Source organism: Arvicanthis niloticus, chromosome 4 (genome assembly GCF_011762505.2).
Source record: "Arvicanthis niloticus isolate mArvNil1 chromosome 4, mArvNil1.pat.X, whole genome shotgun sequence".
NCBI lineage: Eukaryota > Metazoa > Chordata > Mammalia > Rodentia > Muridae > Arvicanthis > Arvicanthis niloticus.
In genome coordinates, this window is record NC_047661.1 from 6680882 (window position 1) to 6697370 (window position 16489).

General features: G+C 39.3%; 1 protein-coding gene and 1 long non-coding RNA gene across 4 annotated transcripts in view; one reads left to right on the forward strand and one right to left on the reverse strand.

Moving 5' to 3' along the window:
* Positions 1-92: 92 nt before the first annotated feature.
* Positions 93-11239, reverse strand: LOC143441947 (uncharacterized). The gene is made up of 2 exons (XR_013109728.1): positions 11107-11239; positions 93-615 (listed from the first exon to the last, which is right to left on the reverse strand). It is a non-coding gene; the product is annotated as an uncharacterized LOC143441947 (long non-coding RNA).
* Positions 11240-11344: 105 nt separating this feature from the next.
* Cp (ceruloplasmin) overlaps positions 11345-16489 on the forward strand; it is a 47690-nt gene continuing 42545 nt past the window's right edge. The window contains exons 1-2 of one of the 3 annotated variants that reach the window (XM_034501501.2): positions 11345-11653; positions 16113-16360. In XM_034501501.2, coding sequence (XP_034357392.1) covers positions 11508-11653; positions 16113-16360 — 394 coding nt within the window. In that variant the 5' untranslated portion in view covers positions 11345-11507. The remainder of the gene's footprint in view (positions 11654-16112; positions 16361-16489) is intronic. The other 2 variants (XM_034501500.2, XM_034501503.2) reach the window with 2 other exon arrangements.

The window sequence follows — 16489 nt, forward strand, 5'->3', positions numbered from 1 at the left end:
CTTATCCATGGATTCAAGGAAGCTGGGCAGGTGCTGGTAGCAAGTCCCATTCCCAGAGCATAGGTGGGGTAGCAAAAAGCTACATGCAACAATTAACTTTTCTTAGGGTTTTATTGCTCTGAAGGGACACCATGACCTTGGCAACTCTTACAAAGGAAAACATTTAATTGAGACTGGGTTCCAGCTTCAGAGATTGAGTCCATTATCATCATGGCAATAAGCATGGTGGCATGGAGAAGGAGCTGAGAGTCCTTCATCTTGATCCACAGGCACTGAAGGAGACTGTGTGGTACACTGAACATAGCTTACACATAAATGACTTCAAAGCCTATCCCCACAGTGATACACTTCCTCTTATAAGGCCATACCTACTCCAACAAGGCCAACTCCAACACCTTCTAATAATGCCATTCCATGTGAATCTATGGAGACCATTTTATTCAAACTACCACATTCCACTCCCTGGCCCCCATAAGCTTGTAGACATATTATAATGCAAAATGCATTCAGTGTAACTTCAAAAGTTCCCATGGTCTTCAACAGTCTCAGACTTGCTTAAAAGTCCAAAGTTCAAATTTTCTTCTGAGATTCATGCAATCTCTTAACTGTAATACCCTGTAAAAATCAAATAGAAAATGCAGATCATCTACTTCCAACAATCAGTGACACAGGATATACATTACAGTTCCCAAAAGGAGCATAGAGAGAAAATACCAGACCAAAGCAAGAAGGAAAACCAGCTAGATAAATTACAAACATTGCACCCCATGTCCGATGTCAAAATGTTTTTCAGATCTTCAACTCCTTTCAGTTTTGTTGACTGCAACACACTTCTTTCTCTGGTTCCACTTCCTATAAGCAGTTCTCTTTGGAATATACCCCAGTGCTCTGACATCTTTTGGAATCTGCTAGGCAATCCAGGCTTCACTTTCACAGTGGCCTCTAGTGCCTATATGAAAGAGACACCCTGCCACACAACTGGCTTTAGTGACTTTCCCTAGTTACTGAGTGAGATTCTATAAGTTCTCCCTTCTATCCTTGACTCTATGAGAAGGAATCAAACTGAAGCCATTTTGAGTAAAACTTCCACTTTGAATAGGGTTTAAATAAAGTTAGGTTCCCAAGAACTTCCCGGTTAACTGACATCCTTCTTTGCAGAAAGAGAGAGGGGTGGGGGGGGGGGTATGTGGGTACCTGATATCCTGGTTGACAAGTTGAGACATGAGTAAACAAGCCAATGACACACCAAACAGGGTAGGGATACTGTTACACCATGTCCATTGTGCACCCAAGGGAGGGGAGAGAAAACAACTGTGGGCTTGTGAACCAGCAAAATCTTTTATTATTCCCACCACATAAGCAGAGTGACTGATCAATCTGGGCTACCAGACAAGGACTTGAGAGTGTTGTTTCTTCTGGTAGCACCGAGTAGGGGCAGAAGCAGGGTTTGTAAGCATAGAACCCACATACAAGTTACATATTATAATTTTTACCAGTCAGAACTCAGGGATTAGAATTTCCCCAACTGTTCCATCATTGTATGACATTGAATATAAGTGTTTCTGCCCAACCAATCAGATTAATTTGTTCTTACTGTTGTTAGGAATAAGAATTAATGTTTGGGGTAATTATTATTTTTTAGAGAGGAAAGTGGTAACAGGTATATTTTGGGGAAGCATTGCTATTTAGAGAGGAAGTCCATCAGCTTAAGTAAAATGGAGTCTGACATCAAAATGACAGTACTTAAGACAAATTCCTTTATTCTGCTCCCAACAGTACCATATGAAGAAATCCCTAGGAAATTCTCCTATACCTGAATCCTGACTGGTGGAAAAATGTAATTGTAACTTTGCACAGATGTTTGTTGTTTTCAGTCTTAAAAGCTCTGTAACGTTTTGGCTCAGAGTTGCAGTTCTGCTCCTGAATATGTTCTGAATTGACAACAGATTAATGATGGCTTGATTACAATAAATTTTGGTTTTCTATATTGACCTGGTGTTTACATTGTGTTGGATATAGACAGACCCTATCATAACTCTAAAGCCAAAACCAAATGGCCAAAGTTGCCAAGTTCTACTGTTTTCTGGGGCTGAATTATGGCCCCCTTGTTCAATTATATCTTCATTTGTTTTCTGGTTTTGATGGTTTCCTTCACTGCCTAAGCTTGGACATCCTGAAACTTACTTCTGTAAACTAGGCTGGCCTTAAACTCAGAGATCCTCTGGAATGCTGGGATTAAAGGCATACACCATCATGCCTGGCTCTGAGCTTTTCTTAGTCTCCTTTCAAAAGTTGGAAGGTTAGCTGGGTGAGATCTTGCCCTGAGGTCACCACTTCCTTTAATTCATTTAACATAAGGTATTTCTTTAATTTGTTTTTCTCCTTGAACACAGTATTTAACTATATTTTACTTCCTGGTACACCTTTTCTCCTCAAATTGTAAATATGCTATTTTTTCCTGCTCAGTTTACTCCTTTTCATTATAGATCTTCATAAGAGTGAAAATTAATAACCATAGGATAGACTCAATTATAGTCTGTTTTCAGATTTCTTCTGCCAATAGAATTAATTCAAAACTCTTGACTTTAGCCTCAGGCAGGCATTTTAGACAAGGGCAAGAAGCCACATTCTTCATCAAAATATCACAAGAATAGTTTCTAGGCCACATCCTAACAGTTTTAACCTCTGAAACTTCTTGATCCAGGCCCTCACAATTCAAATTAAACCCCACTTAAAGAATTCAACTGATTTTCTAATCCAAAATTTCTGTAGAGGTTTAAGTAGGGATGGCCTCATGAATTTATCTGTTTGAATGCTTGGCAATAGGAAGTGGCTCTAATAAGAGGTGTGGCCTTTTTGGAGGAATTGTGTCACTGTGGAGGATGACTTTGAGATCTCTTATGTTCAAGGTATACCCAGTATGAGAGTCCCCTGCTACCTGTAGATCAAGATTAGAATTCTCAGCTCTTCTCTAGCACCATGTCTGCCTGCATGCTGCCATGCTTCTTGCCATGATGATAATGGACTAAACCTCTGAAACTGTGAGCCAGCCTCAATTAATTAAATGTTTTTCTTTATAAGAGTTGTCATGGTTGTGGTGTCTCCTCATAGCAATGGAAACCTTAACTAAGACAGAAGTTGGTACCAGGTGCTGTGGTACTGATGCGATAGGCCTGACCAAAAGAATGCTTTTGTTTAGACAATGTGGACCTTGGGACTTTGGATTACAAAAGCGATTAGATGCTTTAAATAGAGTTTCATGGGCCATCCTAGTAGGAATATGCAAGACCATGGTACTGCAGATGATTTGAACTGTGGGATTCTGACTCAAGAGGATTAAAAGAAGAATTTTAGTATGATGCCTAGAAATTGTTGTTTTGATATTTTGGTGAAGAATGAGGCTGTCTTTTGCCCTTGTATGAAGTATCTTTGTGAGGCTAAAGTGAGGAGATTTTGGTTAATTACATTAACAAAGGAAATCTCAAAACAGCTTAGTAAAATCTGTCATGTGGTTACTACTGATGACTCTTATAAAGGGTGTTTTGATGAAAAGAATCAAATTGAGGAAGAAAAATATGAAAATGTACAGACTGAGGCCAAAAGGGGCATCAAAAAGTGGAATGAAACTACGTCTTATATTAATGGGGATAAGTATATTAAGAAGTGGAGTAAAAGTAGTAATGACCTCAGGATAAGACTCCACTCTGCTAAACTTCCATATTGTGGAAAGTAATTACAGAACAGCTCAGGTTCAAGCTTGGTGGTGTACCTCTTTTCTACCAGCAGTCAGGGGACAAAGGCATACAGATCTCTAAGTTAAGGTCAGCCTGGATTATAGGGCAAGTTCCAGGAGGGCCAACTTTAGCCAATAAAGGAAACCACTGAAAACAGAAAGCTAGTGGGCATGTCATTGTGAAAGAGAACCATATCTAGTCCCAGCAAGCAGCAGAGCTTGATAGCTTTGGCTGCATTGTTCTGGCTTTAGAGTCAAAGATAGAAGAAATGAGCTATAGAATCTCCTTCAATGACTCAGAGGGAGGTTCAGAGAGGCTATTGTGTGAAGTTGTGAAAGTGAAACCTGCATTGGATGTTGCATTGGAGACCCCAAAAGGCTGGAGATGTCAGAGTCCTGGGATATCTGCAGAGGAATGCTGATAATAGGTCTTGTAGCCAGCCCAAGGGAAAGAAATATGTTGCAGTCAACAATGCTGAAAAGAACTGAACATCTAAAGAACATTATGACGTCAAACTTGGAGATGCAGTATCACCAGCTGTTTTTTTTTTTATTTTACTTTGGTGAATTATTTTCTTGGTATGCCCCCTTTCCTCTATTTTGGATATCCTGTGTTAGAAGCATATGATCTGACTTTTAATTTTGATTTTACAGGGGATTGTAGTTAAAAGACTTCATGACTATCAAAGTAGACTTTGAACTTCAGACCTTTTAACAAGTTTGTGACTATTATAGACTGTGGGGACAATTATAGTTGAAGTGAATGCATTTTCGCATTGTGTTATTGCTATAAGCCTATGGGGGAAGGAAGTGTAATGTGGTAGTTTGAATAGGAATGCCTTCCACTGATTCATGTGTTTGAATGTTTGACCATAGGGAGTGGCACTATTAGGAGGTGTGGCCTTGTTAGAGGAAGAGTGTCACTAGGTATGGGCTTTGGGGTCTCCTATGCTTAGGTTCTTCCCAGCACATAAACATAGTCTCTTCCTGGCTACCTTCAGATCAAGATATAGAACTCTCATCTCCTCCAGCACCATGTCTGTCTGAATGCTGCCTTGCTTCTTGCCATAATGATAATGGACTAAACCTCTGAAACTATAAGCCAGCCTCAATTAAATGTTTTTCTTTATAAGAGTTGCCTTGGTGATGGTGTCTCTCCACAGCAATAAAATTCTAACAAAAACATTACCTTACACAAGTAATTATGCTCATCCTAAAAGTCAGAAGTTGTCAAATAAAAAAATAATACCAGAAGACTTTAACACTAGTGGGATAATAAGACATCACACACATTAGTCACAGGATGTGGAGAAATCAAGTTGGTACTGATCAGGAAGTTCTTCTCTTTGGTAGCTTTGACAGCAGTGGTAAGTGTTATCTGTAGGTAGGGGAAACATCAATAGTCATACTCTGCTGTGAACCCCATGACCTGCAATAACGAATTCCATGGAAAGATATGCCATGCCTATTAATATATAATGACATGAATATTATAGCGGCAACTAAGTACTTTTTGATTGGATTTAATGCCTTCTCCACAGATGGAATCACATGTCTGGTACTATAAGTCTGATTATGAAATCAGGGCTAGGGAGCTCAAGGACCCAGGAGTTATCATATTTCTATTATTTTACTAAATGAACATAGTGCCCATATCTGTCTACCCATAGATTAATGAAGCTTTCAGACATTATCAGAGAAATTTCTTTTTGCAGTGTATGATAGTTAATGCAGAAGAAATATTTGTGGTCTGCTCAGCCACACACCGGACATCTGTACCATCATACTCAAGGGTCAGAAGCAAATGCAAAAGAGGAAGTGGAAAGCTCTTTAAAGCCAAAGGTCAGGAAGAAATGAAATGAAGCGGTGTCTTCCAGACATGGCAAAGCCACTGTAATCGGAACCTCACAGCATCTATGGCTGCCTGCAAATGATAAAGACAGTCAACATCTAGCACAGAATGGGAAAGGCTATAAACCCCTACACCTAACTGAATATGGAACGCATGGTCCCTAGTTGGTGGATGGTGTAGGAAGGATTAGGAGGTGTGGCCTTGTTGGAAGAGACTGTCTTCCAACAAGATTGTTGGAAGAGACTGTCTTCCAACAAGATTGTTGAGGTTTCAACAGCCCAACCCAACCCCAGTATCTCTGTTTCTTTTTCTATTTTTCTTTTTTCTGCCTGTAAATTATGGATCAGATGTGAATTCTTAGCTACCATTCCAGTGCCAAACCTGTTTGCCTGCCATCATGTTTCCTACCGTGATAGGACTGGATTAAACCTCTAAAACTTTAAGTCCCCAATTAAATATTTTATTTTATAAGTTTCCTTGGTCATGGTATCTCATCACCACAATAAAACAGTAACTAAGACACTGAGGAACTATGGAAAACTGATGTCTTCAGAGGAGTGACAGAAAAGTTTTCTTTAATGGTATTGCTCCTGTTAGGACAACAGCCTGCCAGTGGATGGCTCCAGACTTAGAAGTTTAAGGATGGTACAAACTTAGAGTCTATGACCACCAAGAAAGTGACAGATTCTCACCATAGCCTCACAGAAAGTATGTGGCTTCCTTGAGTCTCAATTTTAGCTCAATGGTTTTAGCCATATGAAACTATAAGGCAAATTTGTGTTATTAGACTACTAAGTGCATGGCAATTTGTTACAGTGCCAATAGAAGTAATATATTTACCTAATCAGTTGTATAAGGATTAAATGAGAGAATTTATATGATTCTTGGCATACAGCTTTACAAACAGTGATAATATAAGAAATGTGATTATTATGGTAGTTAATATGTTTTTCAATATTGATTAAACTATATGTCAAACATCAGTCCAAGCACATAGGATTTAATACAAAACAGGCTTGATCCAATGAAGGGACAGTCAGGTACACATTACTTCTAATATGAAGTATATCTGGCTGAGACAGACATAGATACTTAGACCCAACCATTGGACTGAAGGCAGGGACCTCTGTCATTGAATTAGGAAAAGGCTGGAAGAAGCTGAGGAGGAGGGCAATTCCCTATAGAAAGACCAGCAGTCTCAACTGACCCAGACCCTGGGGATCTCTCAGACACTGATCCACCAACCAGGCAGCATACATGAGCTAGTCCGAGGCCCCCAACACATATACAGCAGAGGATTTCATGGTCTGGCCTCAGTAGGAGAAGATGTGCCTAACCCTAGAGAGACTTCAGGCCCCAAGGAGTGGGGAGGCCTGCTGGGTGTGTGAAAGACATCCTCTCGGGGTTGGGAGGAGGAATGGGATGAGGAACTGTGGGAGGGCAGACCTGGAGGGGGGAAAAACATTTGTAAAAAAAATAGAAGTAATTATAAAAAAAAAAAGAAGTATGCACTGGTTTGTAGAATTTTTCATATTTTATGGTGCAATAACATTTTGGGGAGGGAAGATTTTTCTGAGCAGAGAAATACTACCTTTCCAAAGCAAGTTAATTCACAAGGTTAGTAAAGAACTTCCTGGCAAATAGGTCTTTCACACTCCTTAAAGCCTGCTTGATTAAATTCTTCTGGCCAAGCCACTGTTTTCTCCATCCAAACGCATCAGAGGGCAAGATACTGGACATAGGGACAGCACTGCTGCCCTTAAATGAACTAAACAGGTTTTTTCTTTTTTGTTTTTTAAATCTTATTAGCCAATCTTAAACTGTTTGCCTTGTGCTACCAGGAAAGGCCAGTGATCTATGTTTCTCTTTATCTCTGCTCCTTTCTCCCGATCAGCCTCAGGGCTTTCCCTACAAGGCCCTGTGTAGTTTGCTGCCCTCTTGTTTCAAGGGAGAACTGAGCATCAATGAGCTTTTCAAAACCAAACCTTGAGGTGCTCTGGTCTATGTCATCGCTCAATTTCTTTGTACAAATTAAGTTCTAGTACAAAGCGATATTTATGAACTCTGGAGAACCTTACCATCCCATCATAGAGCAGAAGCCAAGAGAAATGGAGTTAGATATGTTGCGATCAAGAATATTTCACGTTTACCACTGACATTTGAGGTAACCAAGTCCAAAGGGTGTATCTCTATTCTTAAGAAGTAACTGTATTAGTCAGTGGGTCATTAGTGGTGGCTCCTGCCTGTATTCTCAGCAACCGGGAGGCAGAGACAGAGCAAACACAATGTTATGAATTTGTATAGCCCAGTCTATACAGAAAGTTCCAGGCTCTCCAAGGCTACACAGTGATAACCTACTTCACATCCCCTAACCTCAAGAAAAGTCTTTATAGTTGGACACAGTCACTTCTTCCTGTAATCCCACCACTTAGGAGATTGAGACAGAAGGGTTCACATGAGTTCAAAGCTAGTGAGTGCCAGGCCTTCCTGAGTTATAGAGTGAGACCCTGTCTTAAACAAACATAACCACACCATAAACTTACCCACTTTAGTCTTTAAGGTTTTGTTCAGTGTTGATAAGCTTTGTATCTATATCGTTCAAAGTAATAAGAAAATGAAAATGAAAAATAAATTGATGCCCTACTACTTTAAAAAAGGCTACTTTTGTTTCTCATTGTACTGTTAGCTTTGGCAGCAACAAGACTTTCCTTCTCTGCTGTGACGGCTTTGTTTGCCAGAACGAATAGACAGGGCCATGACCTATATCACTAGGCATTCAAGGGAGTCTGAAGCAATCAGAGCTTTCTGAGAACTCCATCCCTAAATAGCCATGAAATGGTGAGTGGAACAGAAAATCTTGGCAGTGTTCACACTGTGTTTGGCTAACATTGTGTACTCATAATGAAAGGTCTGTAGGTGGCCCCACCAATGATAAAATTCCAGAATTGCACAACTTCCTCTGTGAAAGTCAGCAGGGTGATGGTGAGACTGTTCTGGATAAAATGCCCTGTTCTTCTATACAAAATCTCCTGCTGTCAGAGTGAAGGACAGCCCTTAATGCTAACTCATCTTTCAGTAATTTTCTTGGCACAGAGGTAAAAAATTCTTACTAGACACACAAGAAATATGGACAGAAATATTGGAAGTTGAGAGAAATTTCAACCTGACAGAAATAAACCAAAGTGAGATTTGTAAGAGAGCCTTGGCCTTCCCCCTTGGTTTTAACCATTATCAACTTCAGAATCTTGATACTGAATATGAAGCAGACTCCCTCTGTCCACAAATCTTTAAGATGATGGAAAAGACCTTGTGAGAAATGATTGAAACTTTTGCTGTACAACTGTACTGGCATCACCAAGCAGTTAGATCACACACATGATGCTCGAGACTTGGGATGCCTCTTTTGCTTTTCCTGTTTTTGCTCAGTTCCCTCTTATATTCCTGTTCATATTTCTGGTCAGCTCAGTCTATATTGTTGTGCTGCACTTTTTGAGTGCAGAGAATTCTCAACTACACTATTATCCAAAGTTTCCTTTTACCATATAAACTCTGGAATGGCTCTGGGGAGTGGTGTGTGGTGTTTAATGCCTCGGCAAACAACTGGTTGCTTGGAACTTTTCCTTCTTATGTAAGTAGCCTGAAAGCTTATGGGATTTTCCCCAATTACTGCCACACAGCAAGTCACATGCTTCTCAGTGGGAAAAATAATCAATATAAAATTGGACAGTTCAGGCTTAATGATTTCCCCTATAAGGGACTCACTGGCGCCACCTAGGGTTAGTATTTAATCATTTGGTCCCACCATCACTGTGAAGGGTTCTATAAGTATAGGGCTCTTCTAGAGCCTATAGGATCCCATTTATTTATTGGCTAGTGGAATTTTGGGGAAGTAGGCACTGTGGCGATGGCTGCTCTGGCCTTCTTAAAACCCCAGTAAATTTAAACATTGGAGACAAGTAAGATCAAGTAATGGCTTCCTTACAGTTAGAGGCACAGCCCTCCCTCTAAGGAATGAACTGCTAGAAGATGCCTTCGACATCATCTGCCTTGGGAGAAAGAACTTTTGGGGAAGAAGTTTCTTACAAAGCATGGAGCTTGCCCAGTGAAGTTTGGACAAAATTTTAGACATACTCCTGTCCTCTCTGTGGATGTGAAGGAAGAGCTGTTTAGGGAAGCTCCAGAAAGAGGCTTGGGGTACCTTGCCTCCTATAATTCAGTTTTCTATATCAACACACGTAGTCAAGATTATCACTATCTAGAATAGCCCAGTAGCTCAATAGTAGAGCACTTGCCTGTTATACATAAGGATGCCTACATCCCGGTGTTCAATCCCATTAACACACACACACACACACACACACACACACACACACACACACACACACTGTTGTTAGTAGCTTGCAAGATCATTTCAATTGTTCTGGATCATTTCCTTCAGGGCTGACCTTTACAAATGAAGAAACTGCGGCTAAGGGTAGAAATTTTGACAGCATCCGATTTTAACTTCATCCTGACGTTTTTTTCTAGTACTTATTGTACTCCTTCCCTGATTTATCCCTATAGCATCTATGGCTGACACTGTGGTCTTCATTGTTCATGTGTTTATAATTAGTTCCTTCTAAATGGAATGTAAGCTCTTTGAAGTTTTACCCACTGCTCTCTGCCCACTGAGGACAGAACTGCGCAAACAATGGAGCTCATTCAATATTTCTTAAGTAAGGGTACCTGCTCTGATACCAGTCTATTTCAGCAAATAGCCTTTAATGCTATACAGTATCCTAGAAGAAAGCAACAGTAATAACGGCTTTATTAACACAAAGTGTTAATTTCTATCATCAGGATTGTATTTGACTTTAGTAAAAAAAAAAAAAAAACAAAACAAAAAAAAAAAAAAACAGGGTTCTAACCAAAAGTCTTTTACCTTAAAGCTCTCACACATGTTGCAAAGAGAAATTCTAGGTTAATAAATGAAGCTTTTTTTCTCCAGTTGAGTAAAATCATAATAATGGCTTATTTGTGGTTGATTTTTTCTTTTTCTTTCTTTCTCTTTCCTACCTCTTTCCCTTTCTTGCTACTACTTCTGATTCTTATTCTCTTCCTCTTCCTTTTTTGCTGCCCCCTCTCTTTCTCTCCCTCCTCCTCCCCCTCTCTCTCAGAGGGTATTATTACATTGTGCAGACTGGTATTAAAATCCTGGGTTAAACAGATTGTCATGTACCGGTTTCCCTGGTAACTGAGACCACAAGCACACACCATCATGCCCAGCTTATTTGATTTAGGACTGATTTCTTTTGTAATTCAAACAAAATTATCAATTCCTGGTATGTCCTGCTTTTAATTTATACATAGCAATCTATGACAACTTGATAATGTGTCTATAACACAAAGTACAAAATACGTTCAAAATTAAATTTTTATTGACTACTTTTACGATGTGCTAAATGTTTCATATCTTAAATTACAAGTATATTTTTGTTAGTCTTCTAAAATAGTTAACAAGACATGTTTTGATTCATTTTACCTTGGCTTATTGACAACTGGTTCTGGGTGAAGTGCTGCAGAGCTTGGGATGGCTAGACGAACAAAGGGAGCATTTAGAGATGTTCTGTGCCCTCCTGGAATTCTCACGGTGAATGGAAGAAAATGCAGAGTTAGTTATGCATGCTGTGCATGTCCAACACAAACAGATGACATTCCTTTGTAGTTAGAGAAGTCTGGCCACTGGGAACTGTTTTTGTTTTGCTTTTTCCCCTCCATGGTTTACCAGAACCAAGTGGAGTTGGAAAATGTTATTTGCTTTAATGAAATTATTTACTCTTATGCAACATTAAATTGTGTCAGTCAAGCAAATAAAGCCCTATTTATAAAATTGCTTGCTTCTGGTTTCACTTTACTGCATCGCGGGCTCCAAGAGGAAGAAGAATGAAGTTTTTGCTGCTTAGTACATTTCTGTTTTTGTATAGTTTTTTAGCCTGGGCAAGAGATAAGCATTACTACATAGGAATTACTGAGGATGTTTGGAACTATGCTCCTGGCATTGAAGAAAAGAAACTTATTTCAGTTGACAAGTAAGTCGCTATTCTTTTTTGTTTATGGGCCAAATTTATAAGCTACCTTAAGGAAAACAAAGCCAATAAGGAAAGTAATTTAAACATAGAAAATGCAAAATGTTGACTTGAGAGCCAATACTTTTATTGGTTTCCTCTATGTCCCTAATATTTCTTATTGTGAAACTGTCTTGTTTCTTCTCTCTTGGTTTGAGGGAGCTATGTTGGTTTCTTACTCTCTCCTATGGTTATGGTTTCTCACTTCTTTATCTGTCTCCCAAATGTGTTCTGCCTCTGGATGCAGAAGTTCTTTCCTTTAAACAATTACTATATGAAATGTTATAATATCATTACTTGTTCCTAATGGTGAAAGTATAAGTATTTTTAATCCTCCAAAATATCAAATATAGAAATAAAATACTACTTAAAGAAATATGATTCTGCCTAATGCTTTTTGTGTGATTCAGGACAGTGAATGAGTGATATTAATCTCTCACCGTTTCTGAGTCCTTGTCTATAGAACGAGACAGCCCAGTTATCAACCTACAGGGCTGTTTTAAAACTGCAGGCAAGGCTCTTATAGTGCAGTGCTCCCCACATAACATGTGCAAGAAATGTTCTGTTCTTATTGTGAGGTCCTGATAACATATCATGTAACTTAAATGTCTTTGTGCTTTAGTTGCTTTATATCAAGCAGTATTCTTTATACAGAAGAATAGTAGGGTCTCCTTGACGTTTCTCTAAGCTGAGGCCATCACTATTAATAGTCTAAACATTTACCAACAAATGGAAACTTGGTGTTCAAAGTAAATAGCTACTATATTAGCAAATGTATTAGAATGACAAGAGAACCCAAATGAGTGAAATGAACAGCAGCTACTGAGACTGTCTCTATAAAAACAGCTCTATTATTTAGCCAAATTATGTAACCACTGAATCATTGATGGGTACATACTATTTTTTAAATTTTATATATGGCTAAATTTTTCATGGTAAGGAAAATGCAGTGCTGATAATAATACCCGATTGTTACTTTATTAACCTAGTAATAGTCAGTAAGAAAAAGTTTTGAATTGATAACTGATTACAAAGACAAGTAGAACTTGTGATTTCTTAAACCATGGTTTTGAGGTTGGATTCTCTTCCCAAGAGTTGGTCTTAACTTTTACAGTTTCTTTGGAGAAGCCTAATTGTGTGTGGTTCTTTGTTTTCCTAATTGAGTACAATGTGAATTACTTATATTGTTTATTTCCAAGGGAAGGGGTCAGACACACAACAACAACAATAACAACAACAACAACAAACCTACTGGACTGAGTATGTACCTCAATGGTACCTAATTGACTAGAAAGCTGTTCTACTCATTGCTCCACCTGCCCCTACTGTTGTATAGAATAAAAAAAAATCAAGTCAGTCCACTGAGTATAAACTGCAACACACTGGCCATGTTCCAATGTGATAAACTCTAGGTACAAAGAAGTAGAAGAATGAAGAGAGTTGATAAGAACTTCAGGGAGGGATTTCTTTGTTTTACATATTCTAATGTCATGGAAGATAGGTTTGTTACCCTGTTATTACTTAATAGGGACACTCAAGGGTACTCGGAAGGAAAATACAGCATTCGGTTTTCAGTTGCATTCAGTTTTCTTTTTAATTATTACTCTACAGTCTCCTGTGACTTCACCAACATCTTAAAATCTGTAAGTTTTCTCTCCCCATCTACACAAACGATGACTGCATCATCAGTAACTTTGCCCATGTTATGCTGAATTTCACCAGAGGAGTGTGGTAGCAGCTTTTTTCTACTTTGTCCTTTGTCCTAAATCAGTGAGATGTTTGAGTCAGTACATGAGACATGACGAAGTGGCACCAGACATGAGTAGTTCTCTTCCTTGTGTTATGGACAAAGCAAAGCAGAAATAAACAAGTTGAAGAATACATTAGGAAAGAGCCCAATACAAGTGCCAGGTAGAGGGATGGTATGGAGTCCTGGATGCTGTAGAGTCACATTCAGGAAAATGGATGCATAAGGTGTTTCAATAAAGCCTTAAGGACTTGAAGGCTGCTTTAAAACCTGGACCTGTGGAAAATGTGGGTCAACAGGGCAAGGCAGATGGGATCTTTGCTAATTTTTCCAGACAAGTCTCCTAGAAATGGTGTCAAACCCGAGAGACAATTTATTCTGAGGTTTAGCCAAGTGTGCTTGAGACTAGTCCAGGGTTCCTCTGGCTAGATGGGAAAGGAGACATCAGCTGCAGCTGGCTGTGACTCAGTTTGTCTCCTATGGGCTCCTCTCAACACAACAGACAGTCTGGATCTCAGGGGTCTTCAGTGCCACACAGCCTAGATGCTGTTAAAGCACATATTTATTAAGATTTCTCCTGTCCACACTAACTCTGTGGATTTGGGGCAGAGTTCAGATCTATGTTCTGTTCTTTATTCATGGATTTTCTGAGCTCTCCAAGCCATCTCATTTTTCCCTCTGTTTTTCCTTAACACAAGAAGCGTGGAACAATTATAAGGTAACACAAGCAGGACACACTAGGGCAAGTGTTTGGGGCAGGATTTTGTCATTCTACAGTTGATGTATTTTTTTTAACTGCTTTATTCTTTTTACTTTTGGTGTAATTGTCACACTAGGGTAGGTGTGGAGAAGCAAGAAACACCATCTCCATCATTTTTCAATATGCAATTTTGCCCCCTTTGAGAGTTCTGGTGTTTTTAGACAATCAGGGATGTTTGAAGTCAGTAATATATGGTTGTCTCTGAGACTGTCACCCTAGAAGTCCTTAGTCTATCTAGAAGAATGAGGATCTGTTTCTATCAGTTTCTTCCTCCTTCTACCCAAATTCAGCCACCAGAAACACCGCCAAGTAGCAGTGCTTCCTGACACAATTTCCATGTTTCATCTGTACAAGCATAAAATGAAAAGATCTAGCACCACCATGGAACCAGCTGACAACAGAACTTTCCATATTCCTGTATCATAGCACCAAGGAACCCCACTTCCTCTGCATGGGCTGCTCATCACCTTTAACCTTACATACAGGTTCTCACAAGTCCAGAGTAGATGCCCTGGGCCAGAGTCCACTAGCTTGTGTTAAAATATGCAGTTGCCTGTGTTCTACTCCCCTTTGTCCCTAGTCAGAATCAACAAACTGAGGCTAGGAACGTATTTATATATCACATAGTGCCTTAGTAGCTAACTCTTAGGGCTAATATTTAGACAACATGAAGCTAGAGTCCTAGACTTTTGACAATAATGTCTTCAACTTTTGTGACAATTTCTGAGCCCCTAACTAGCCCAATTTTTGTCTTGAAACATGAAAAGAAAAATACAGCTGACCCTTGCTGATTTTCTCAACCCAGGAAACATAATGAAGTTTACTTTTCAATCAGGCTATCCTACTCTGTAATGATTAAGTCGAACACGGTAAAGTTTTAAAACTGATGGTCTGTAACAGATAGCACAGACATACACAGACACAAATGTAAGATGTTGGTTTCAGAGAGTCTTACCAAGATCAGGATTTCCTTGAGTCTTTCTGAATGGCTTCATGGCACTGTTCACCAACAGATCCCACTGAAAACTAACTTGGTACGTTCACATTAGGTACAAATATCACATATATCCTCCTCTTTCTTTTCTTTTTCTTCTTTCCTGATTCTATTTATTACATTGGTGTATTTAAGTGATTTTTGAAATTATTAACTGGTATTCATCAGGAATGTAAACACTCTACAGTAGGGAAGGGTTAAACTGCCAGTGGTGATGGAAATGCAAAGGTGATACCCATGTATATCACACAAATCAACTCTGGGACTCCTGATAGAAATGAAGATGATAGACTGGGGCAGGGAGAAAGATCGGGGTAAATGACCTTGCTGTGCAAGCATGAAGGCCTGAGTTCTGATTCTCAGGACCCAAATAAAGCAGGACACAGTTGAGTACAATGTACCAGTGAAGGAAGCAACCCCCTGGCAGGTGGGGTTGGGGAGCTCACTCTCGTCAGCTGAAACTCGGAGCTCCACTGACTGCAGTGTGAGAGACTTTGTCTCAAAAACTAATGTGGAAAGTGATCTAGAAAGACCCTAATATAGACCTCTAGCTTCCACACTCACATCCACAGGTCATGCACTCATGTGTACATGCGTGCACGTGTGTGCGTGCGTGCACACACACACACACACACAAAACTAAATAATTTACAAGATAGAATTAATTTAGTTCCACTCAGTTTTCTTTAGTTTTATTTTTGCACCATGGTGTTATGTTGTCTTCAGAAGTGGTTCTCTACCATATGTCTGATATGAAATACCTCATAAAATTAAAATAATAAAGCCATTCAAAAGCCTACCCCCTTCATTTTGGTCTATACTACAGGCAACGACTGAATGTGATATGATCATTGATCATCTTAAGTTCTTATGCTTGCTCCAGAAATGATGGCTTCTGATCAAAGTGTCTTTTCCTTTTCAGGGAACAGTACAATTTCTATCTTCAAAATGGTCCAGATCGTATTGGGAGAAGATATAAGAAGGCCCTTTATTCTGAGTACACAGATGGCACCTTTACAAAGACTATAGACAAACCAGCATGGCTAGGGTTGTTAGGCCCTGTCATCAAAGCTGAAGTTGGAGATAAAGTTTATGTTCACTTAAAGAACTTTGCCTCTAGGCCCTACACTTTTCATGCACATGGGTTAACTTACTACAAGGAGTCTGAGGGTAAGTTCAATGTGTATTGTAGTTGGAGTTTCCTCTCTTCAGTAGGAAAACCTTTTGACTTCTAGAATTGACACCTTTTGATAGAACCTATAACCACACCCCTTAACACCAATCTATTTTATAATGGGA